The sequence below is a fragment of the Glycine max genome, chromosome 8 (assembly GCF_000004515.6).
Source record: "Glycine max cultivar Williams 82 chromosome 8, Glycine_max_v4.0, whole genome shotgun sequence".
NCBI lineage: Eukaryota > Viridiplantae > Streptophyta > Magnoliopsida > Fabales > Fabaceae > Glycine > Glycine max.
Genome location: NC_038244.2, coordinates 16,993,126 through 17,003,382, shown reverse-complemented (window position 1 = coordinate 17,003,382; position 10,257 = coordinate 16,993,126). Strand labels below are relative to the sequence as shown.

Here is a 10,257-nt window from a genome sequence, read left to right as displayed (position 1 = left end):
AATTGAGCTAGATTATTTTATTAAAAAATATCTTAAAAATATATAAATGGTTTTTTCCTACTTTTTTTTAATACAATGTCATTCAAGATATATTTGAATCTTAATTTATCATGAAAGATTACATTATTTGAATATGACTGGAATTTTACAGTTTTACTTTTTAAATTTTAAATTTTAATAGTATGTAAACTCCAGTGATATTCTAACCTAATGTAGTATTTTTATTTTTTAATTTTTTGTCGTCTTCAACCTTGCAGGGTTTTGATTGCTACTGTGAGGTACTATAAAGGTAGGAGATATTTACATTTGCTTCTTCTCCCTTTTGTTGAGAATACAATACAATACAGACATATTCTCTCCAATCTGCACCCACCCCCATTCCACCTACCTTATCTCTCTCTTTCTCTTTATCATCGCCTCTCTCTCTCTTAATCGTTCTTCACGAGAGAGAGAGAGACTCACACTAGCACACATACATGGACGCCATCGTTCAAACCAGAGGCCTTCTTTCTCTCCCCACCAACCCCAAAACCAGGGTTTCGCATCACCTCCATCTATCTCACGGCCTTAAACACCGTTTTCTCTCTCTAAAACCCAAACCCCTATCCACCCCTTCTCTCTCCGCCGCCGCCGCCGTTAAATTTCATCCCTTTGGCCCAAAGCCCCAAAATTTATTCATCTGCCGGGCCGAGGCCGCCGCGGCCGCAGATGGGCCAGCCCAGCCCGCCTTCGGGGAACCCGAGGTCGCCGAAAAACCCAAGCTTTTGGGAATCGAGATCACCACCCTGAAGAAAATCATCCCTCTCGGTTTGATGTTCTTCTGCATCCTCTTCAATTACACGATTCTGAGAGACACAAAGGATGTTCTGGTTGTTACTGCCAAAGGGAGCAGTGCGGAGATTATACCCTTTCTCAAAACGTGGGTGAACCTTCCCATGGCCGTTGGGTTCATGTTGCTGTACACAAAGCTAGCGAATGTTTTGTCAAAGCAAGCTCTTTTCTACTCCGTGATTCTTCCATTCATTGCTTTCTTTGGGGCTTTCGGGTTTGTGTTGTACCCTCTCAGCAACTATATTCACCCTGAGGCGTTTGCGGACAAGCTTCTCAACATCCTCGGACCTAGGTTCCTTGGTCCCCTTGCGATCATGAGGATTTGGAGCTTCTGTTTGTTCTATGTCATGGCTGAGTTGTGGGGGAGTGTGGTTATTTCCGTGCTCTTTTGGGGGTTTGCCAATCAGGTAATTCGGTTTTGTTCGTTTCTTTTTTGGTTTGATTCTTCGATGATGTGTGATGGTATCGGGTTATGATCTCTAATTCTGGTGTCATAAGCATGTCATCTTGATTGCCTTAGTTGGATTTCCTGTTGTTTGTTGTACTTGAGAGGATATTCCATATACTGCTTGAACCTGGGTAAATGGAATTTTGATATGGTTATTTTATTCATCTATCAGCATGGTAGGTATTCATTTGTTTTACTTTTCGTTTGTTTTTTTTATTCCTTATGGTAATCTGTACGCTGGCTTTTATTTGTTTTCTTCGGACTTGTATGTCTGGTGTACTGACACAACACTGCATATCTATTCATTGTTGAGACTTGAGACTTAAAGAAATGAATGAAAATATGGTTTGTTTTAACATGATAATATGATAGTAATACTATTTTTAGGATGACTCATTATTTAACTTTTTGCCACGTGCATTTTCCCTCCATTAAGAAGGTTAGTGTTTAGGACTATAGATATGGTTGATTAATTTATATAATTAGTATGTCAATGAATAAAATAATGGAATTAAACTCAATAACATCTTTGGAAGTCTGAGTTTTTCTCTTTTTATCATGCTATATCTATTGGCTTCTTTTGCTGAATGGAATGCATTTGTTTGTCAGATGAGTTGGTAAGCAAGATGTTTTTTGTTGTGTATTTTATTTACAATTTGAAATTTAGCATAATTTGGTCATTTTTTTTTCTCTTTTTAGAGAATGGAATTCTACAGTCATCTTTGATTCATTCAGAATTTGATGGAATGATTGTGAAGTCCATGTGACTCTAGTTTCTTGCTTCATTTTCGATACTGTGCGTCAATTAGCATGCTATCATGTGATGGCAGGGTAAAATGGTGAATCTGTTTCTATGTTCTCCAATTTTGAGTTTGCTTTATTCGACCAACATGATGAAGTGAATCTACTATAGAACATTGTAATGAATTTAAAGCGGAAGATTTATTTCATTTTATGCATTTCTTCTTGGCAAATCTAATAGAGAGCTGTTTTTCTGCAGATAACTACTATAGAAGAAGCAAAACGATTCTACCCACTGTTTGGACTTGGGGCCAATGTAGCCCTTATTTTCTCTGGCCGGACAGTGAAATACTTTTCTAATCTGAGGCAGAATTTAGGTCCTGGAGTTGATGGTTGGGCCATCTCTCTGAAAGCAATGATGAGCATAGTTGTGGGTATGGGGTTTGCAATTTGTTTCCTGTACTGGTGGGTGAACAATTATGTTCCTCTTCCTACACGCAGCAAGAAGAAGAAGGTAAGTTCTCGGAAGGAAGCTATGCCAGTCTTCTTTTTAACTGTCTATATTTTCTTATAGTTGTTTCTTATTTGAAAAAACTTGATTTTTAATATAATATTTGAATGAGGTATCATTTCTGACTTTCAGTAAATTTGTCATAGCTATGTGGTCTTACTCATTTTTGTTCTTTGAATTTTGATGTCACACATGGACATTATGGTTTCTGATAATTCAAGGTTTTTTTTGGTATTTGAACTGAAATTTTTATCTTGCTATGCATTTTTACAGGAGAAGCCCAAGATGGGAACAATGGAGAGCTTGAAGTTCTTGGTGTCTTCAAAGTACATCAGAGATCTTGCCACTTTAGTGGTTGCTTATGGAATCAGCATCAATCTTGTTGAGGTTACATGGAAGTCTAAGCTCAAAGCTCAGGTAACGTAAACATAAATTGTTTGTGTTATTTTGGGTTTTATAACTGGCTATTTCACAGTACACCTTTTTTTGCTTACAAACTTGTATAAACTGCAGTTTCCTAGTCCCAATGAGTACTCTTCTTTTATGGGTGACTTCTCTACTGCAACTGGAATTGCCACATTCACAATGATGCTTGTCAGCCAATTTATATTTGACAAGTATGGATGGGGAGTTGCTGCCACAATCACCCCTACGGTCCTGCTTTTGACAGGAGTTGGTTTCTTTTCTCTTATATTGTTTGGGGGCCCGCTTGCACCTGGTCTTGCAAGTCTTGGAATGACTCCACTTCTAGCTGCTGTATATGTGGGTGCTTTGCAGAACATATTTAGCAAGAGTGCCAAGTACAGCTTATTTGATCCCTGCAAAGAAATGGCCTACATTCCATTGGACGAGGATACCAAGGTTTGGATTTTTATCTGCTGTCATATTTACACTAAATTGACTTGAAACTTTCAATTCTATCTGTTGCAATTATATAAAACTTTCAAATACCTGAAACTGTGCTAAAGTTCTTTTAAACTGTTATTACAATTCTTGTTGCTGTATCTACTTCTATTGAAATTTGCTTTGCACTTGTCGCCACAGGTTAAAGGGAAGGCAGCCATTGATGTTGTGTGCAATCCATTGGGGAAGTCTGGAGGTGCCCTTATCCAGCAATTTATGATCTTGACTTTTGGGTCACTAGCTAATTCAACCCCATACTTGGGAGGAATACTTCTGCTGATTGTTTCTGCCTGGCTAGCTGCGGCGAAATCCTTGGATACCCAGTTTACTGCATTGCGTAAAGAGGAAGAACTCGAGAAAGAGATGGAAAGAGCAGCCACTGTCAAGATACCAGTGGTGGCTGAGAGTGAGGGTGGAAATGGTTCTCTAACAGCTGGTTCACCATTGAATCCATCCTCAGGTGACTCCTCAAGTAGTCCATCTGAAGCATCGACTCCTCACAATTAAATGTGCTCTTCTTTCTGTGAAAAATTGCCTCAGAATGAAAAAATAGAGCACTTTTGAGAGAAGTGTTAGATGAAACTATTTGTTGTAGGTTTATATATAAGCTCTTATAGAATAAGCTTGCTAGCTACTTTCTCAAGTCAGATAATTTTTTTGTCCCCATAGATCAGGTGATTTTCTTTACTTGTTATCATGGTTTACTGTTTTTAGTGAACCGCAATTTGTTTTCCTATGAAAGATAGAAGTCATTTAACTGTTCCGTAATCTGTATTTTTCCCTGTTTCTATCAATTGTGCCCTTTGATTGGGTGATAAGGACTTAGCGTGGGCTTAGCCTTTATTTTGGGCTTCATGAGTTGTTTTGTAGCCCACAAGTGTTCAAATCATGCCCTTTTGCTATTGCTAAGTTACCACAATTTGTCTTGGAAAAGGAAAAATTAACCCCTGCATGTTCCAAAAATTACGAGTGTTCAACATCAGGTTTGGCCCATTTCATTTCAGATAATTTTGACGAGTTCAAGTTTAGAAGGCCTTTTTTTTTAAAGAATAAGTTTAGAAGTTAGAGCAAGACATTTTGAAGACGAATTTGCATTATATTTTAGATTGTTTCAACTCAATTTTTTTTTTGCTATAATGTTTCAACTCAATCTAAAGTCTATTGTTCTTCCAAAAAATATAAACTTTATAATTTTTTGAATTATAAAAAATATTTTGCATAATATAATGATGTATTTATTGATAAAATTCAATTATTTCAATTGCATTGAAAATATTACGTTTACAATTTCATATATTTTGGGTTTATTAGGCTCATGATCACTTGCTAAAAAATTACTATAATTTTAGGGGGTGGGTTTTGTTTCAAAAAGCACTTTCGGTTTGACCGTTACCCAAAAGATCAATTTTAGTAGGGGACCAGTTTTAGTATTACTCAGAGTTTCACTCGGCTAGATCAAACAAAATATTAAATAGCATGGGACCAATTTAGTGTTACTCAGACTTTCACGTGTCTGCTTCAAAACTGACAAGAATGATCACGAGCTAGGGTGTTACATGGTGCCATACAAGAACTATGGAATTCTTTTTGTTTTCTTCCTCTTCTATTTCACTTTTAACAGAACATTGGTATTTTTTATTTACTTATTTGCGGGCAAGAGAATCACAAAATAGCATGAAAGATTACTGCCTGAATTCGTTAGCCTAATGTGCCTGCACATAATTAGTTTAATACTTAATCAATTGAAAAGTAAAAGATAAAAGTTTGATGAAACTCACGTGAACTAGTTGATGTATAATTTCTCGTGTGGGCAATATAGGGACAGTTCACTTAATTCAGTTTTACAAATGATACCTAAATGAGTAAGATTTAAATGTAAAAGATTTTTCTATTGTTAGGCTATATTTCTTTCTTTGGTCCATAGTTAGGCTATATTTAGGTTTATTTTCTTTACCTAAAAAAAAGGTTTATTTTTTTTAAAGAGAAAGGTGCCTTTAGGAAATAATGTGTACTATTCTGTAGCGGTTATAAATGCAGCTTATAAATTCTTGTTTCTCATTGGGGTTAGTGGTTTGACATTAAAAATGAACCAAATCTTCTCTTTTACAATTTACACTTTATGTTGAGAAAGTGTGATGGGTGGTGTTGAATAATTGAATCTACACAGTATAATATAATCATGACCTTATGGACAGTGATGTTATGTTCAGACAGCGGACACAATTTTATATACGGAGCATCTTCCTTGCTGCCCTACTAGATTGTTTTTTATTTTCACAGAAAGTTAAGTTGCAATTCTGAGTGTTGTGGAATTTTTTATGAAGGATATCAACCAGGTCCAACACAGTATTGAGTTCTATAAGAATGTTAATAGGAGTTTGATTTCCTGAACGCAACCTCAGGGATTAGTCTCATAATTTTTTGCTATGGGAGTACCTTTTTTCCAAAAAAAAAACTTTGATCAATGGTACTGATATATTTAATTATTTTGAACCTTCCACTCAATGTCTTCTTCCGTATCTTTCTATGCAATGTAGGTGTTACAAGTGTTAATTTACTTCAAATCAACAAACGTAAATCCATGATTACAAAAACTCAATAGGTATGTAGTATCAACATTACCATATAAAGCAAGCAAACAAATTCCGCTGTTGTTGTTTGCCTATATCCATATTGGATTCCTGGTAGCGGTATTCTGCTAATGTAAAGGGGACAAAGTCCAAACTCCTTACGTACACATGAGATAGAGAGAGAAGAGAACAAAGGGGTCTGCTTCAAGTGCCTTTCAACTTTGAAGGTGCTATAATTAATTTTATTTTCTGCATGCTACAGTAGGATGTGAGTGAGCAAAATGCATGTTGTCTGGCATCACAAGAGAATAAACAGTTGTATATGTGGTCCTATCCCTATCTCAACACCCCCTTATCCATCCTCTTCATTCCTAGCTTCATCTGCTAAGAAAATCTCATTTCCACAACAAAGGTCAAAAGAATAAAAATCTGATTATTCTCTTGACACATAATGCAACATGCACAACACAATGCCTAGTACTACACCAACTGGTTCCTCCTCTACTAGTCTGTTTGAGCTTCTCACCGAAATGAAGAAGCAATCCTATCCAGAATCACTCACCTTCCAAGCAAAATCTCCCTCCCAATTCTCCTCCGAATGCTGGTTCGACGATGCATGCATCCTGGACATGGATTACTTCGTCAAGACCCTTTCTGGCATCAAGGCCAAAGGTGTTCGTGCAGACCTTATCGGCTCCATCATCACACACTACGCCTCCAAATGGCTCCCTGACCTCTCGGCAGGTAGAAATTATTAGCTAGTCTTGGACCACTACACCTCCGTCCATGCACTCAATCAATATTGTTTACATAACACATTCACTAATAACACTTGATTATGCATTTATGGGTCATTAAAAGATTAGCAGAAACTACGATTGTTCTGGACTACTTAATAATTTCTCCTCTACAGGTGACATGGCCGAAAGGGGTCTAACCCAATTCGAGGAATCGCCCGAAAGCGTGACAGCTTCATGGATGAAGAAGAGATTCTTCGTGGAAACCTTGGTGGGTGTTCTGCCTCCTGAGAAGGATGCAATTCCATGCAACTTTCTCCTTCGGCTTCTGAGAACAGCCAACATGGTTGGTGTTGAGGGTACCTACAGGCAAGAGCTTGAGAAGCGGATTTCGTGGCAGTTGGACCAGGCTTCCTTGAAGGAGTTGGTGATTCCCTCTTTCAGCCACACTTGCGGGACTCTATTGGATGTTGAGTTGGTCATTAGGCTGGTTAAGAGGTTTGTGAGTTTGGACAGTGAGGGAGCTAAGAGTGGTGCTTCTCTGGTTAAGGTGGCTAAGTTGGTTGATTCCTACCTCGCTGAGGCTGCTGTGGATGCCAATTTGAGCTTGAACGACTTCTTTACCCTTGCTGCAGCTCTTCCTAGCCATGCCAGAGCAACGGATGATGGCTTGTACAGAGCCATTGATACTTATCTAAAAGTATATGTCTTCTTTATTATTATTTTTGTCAAATTGATTGGTTACTAGTTTGGAATTCCAGGTTTTGAGTAATCTAATTCAATTGAAGGAAAAAAGAGAAGATAATAAGAGAAACAAACAAGAGTACATATGATTTTTGGACATGCCAAATGCTATTCAACATCTAGAGAGACTTGGGAACAAATACTTGACCACATGCAAGGGAGAAGATTATTTTGCTAATTGTGTTACACTATTTTAGTTTTTTTTTATTGAACAAATGCTAATTGTCAGTTTTTGTTAGCAAAGGCATCAAACTCGTGATTTTTTTTCTTTTTTAACCATCCAACCAACCTTTTATCTTCGTGCTACATTATGTTAGTGAAATTTAATAATTACTTGAGTATAGGAAACCTCTCCAATGTACACGTCAAAGCTGGTATTTCAATGTTATAGTAATATTCAATACTACTTAAATGGTAAATGATAAATTGTTTTAAGCTTGATTTGCATTTTATGTTTTGAAGTGTAACACTCTCACTTTAGTAGTAGAGCTAAATCCTTGTGTATATGCACTTGATTATCAAGTCACTTTAGAAAAAATGATCATTGTGATGAGAATGAGATAAAATCGTTAGCCGGACATGTTTTTTTTATCGGCAAATGTTAGTTGTTAGCATTGTTAGTTTTTGTTAATAGGCCGAACTTCTCCTTCTTTCCCTTTTCTCTTCATGAATTCTAACTCTGGCTGGCATGCACTATGTGATTATAGGCACATTCAGGAGTGTCAAAGCAAGAAAGGAAGGGTCTGTGCAGGCTAATAGACAGCAGAAAACTAACACCAGAGGCATCACTTCACGCAGCACAAAACGAACGGTTCCCGGTGAGAGCAGTGATTCAGGTGCTACTCTCCGAGCAGAGCAAGCTGAACCGCCATGTGGATTGGAGCGGCTCGCTGGTGAGTGGAACAAGAAGCCCTGGAGGGTTGGACTTACCAACACGGTGTCTGTCGAAGCGCGAGGCGAATGCTCAACAACTCGAGATAAAGAGGCTGAAGGAAGACGTGTACAGGCTGCAAAGCCAGTGCAGTGCCATGCATGCACAGATGGAGAGAATGGTTGAGAAGAAGAAAGGCTTCTTCAAGTGGAAGAAGTTTGCATTTGGTAAAAGTGAGCATGACAAAATGGAACAAGAGCTTGAAGGAAATGGAATGTACACTCCTGCGGACCTGAAAACTAGATTGGTCAATGCCAAAGGTAGTAGTAAGAATACTCACAAGTGGAGGAAATCCATGTCATGAAAACCACAGCTTAGTTTCTTATGTCCTGCAAATCAATATAGTGTGTATGTTCGTTTATTGGTGCATGCAATAATGTAAGATCAGCTTTTGTATTTGGAATAAACTCAATAAGGATGTGAGTAATAGTATGCCATACTACTCACCTAATGGCTGATGTTGAAATGTTACTGCAGAGTAGCAGGTTTTTAAGTTGATTTTGTTTAGGCATTGTAAAGTAGAATATTATTCAAATTGTTTTTGAAAGTTTACCTGAATAAATTGGATATTGTCTAATATTAGAAGTATGCTTGTCTGTTTTACGAACTATAAGGAAAATTATAAGTATCCTTCCATTTTCTCTTCTATTTCATTTCAGTCTAATTTTCTTTTTGTCTCTCTCTTTTTTTTCATCCCACTATTTATTACATTTATAATTTTCTTTCTATACTTTTATCTTTTCTTCCCATTTTTCTCATTTTATACCTCAATCCACCAAAATGGATGTTTATCACTACTCAAAGCATAAACGTGTACCAACATGATTTTTTTAAAGAATCCCTACATTTTGTCGCAGACTAAAGTTGGCCCAATCCATTTCATAGCAGGCCCATGAAGCTCTACATTTTAAGGCTAATTTAAGACATGTAAAGAAAACAACACAGGTTGAGCCATGACCTCCCAAAAAAGAAACACTGTTTAACCAGATTTTTTTTTAATCTTTTTTGTGGCTGTTGTAGTTTTCCGCTGATACTGAATAGATAATAGTTGATAAGCTTAAGGCAAAAAAAATTAAGAAGTAACATCGATCTATGCTTAATTTAATCCACATATAACTTCATTCATTAGTCAATTCACTAAACGAGTGTAAGATAAAATATTTAAATAAAAGTAACAAATATACATGTTTTGTCAGAAAGGTTAATCTAGTTGATGAAAAATTAATTTATAAAAATGTAAGTTTAATTTCCCCTACTGATGTGAGGATTTTGTTGGTAAGTAATTTGTAAGTATTTTTTTATGTATTCGTTTTATGATTCTAATGAGCCTCCGAGATTTATTTTATTTATTTTTTTTTATAAAAAAATGTTAATTTTATTTTTTGAAGGGAAATATAAAATAAAAATACTAAGTGTTCTAGTAATAATCAATATATAAGGTGGTTTTAGTTTATAATTATTTTTAATATAATAGTTATGAAAAAAATATTAACCTTTTAGTTTATTAAAACTAAACTATCTGTATTTATTCTTTATGATTTTATAGTTTTCACTTTTAGTTTTCTTAAACGGTAAGTTAATTAGATTATAAGTCTTATTATCCCAATGTTCTTATTACTTTGGTTAGTAAACTAATAAAGAGTAAATATTTATTGTTAAACTTATAGAAAAAACAAAAAAAAATATGAATAATATAATTTTATGTATTTTTATAATTTTTTAACCAATATTCTGAGTTAATATTTGTTTTTCTTATATTTTTTATGATAGTAATTGGATTATTATATGCGTCAGAAACAAAAATGTGATGAATTATTACACACGTGGTTACATAGACTAGA

General features: G+C 35.9%; 2 protein-coding genes across 2 annotated transcripts; both read left to right on the top strand.

Moving 5' to 3' along the window:
- Positions 1-275: 275 nt before the first annotated feature.
- On the top strand, positions 276-4,202 carry LOC100777154 (ADP,ATP carrier protein 1, chloroplastic). Its single transcript, XM_006585584.4, has 5 exons — positions 276-1,238; positions 2,280-2,534; positions 2,805-2,948; positions 3,045-3,392; positions 3,576-4,202. Exons 1-5 carry the CDS (start codon positions 477-479, stop codon positions 3,939-3,941), a joined length of 1,875 nt encoding a protein of 624 aa, XP_006585647.1. The 5' UTR covers positions 276-476; the 3' UTR covers positions 3,942-4,202.
- Positions 4,203-6,130: 1,928 nt separating this feature from the next.
- LOC100777676 (coleoptile phototropism protein 1) lies at positions 6,131-8,993 on the top strand. Its single transcript, XM_003531647.5, has 3 exons — positions 6,131-6,748; positions 6,918-7,441; positions 8,193-8,993. The coding sequence occupies exons 1-3, from the start codon at positions 6,463-6,465 to the stop codon at positions 8,718-8,720; spliced, it is 1,338 nt and encodes a 445-aa protein (XP_003531695.1). The 5' UTR covers positions 6,131-6,462; the 3' UTR covers positions 8,721-8,993.
- The last annotated feature ends 1,264 nt before the right edge of the window (positions 8,994-10,257 follow it).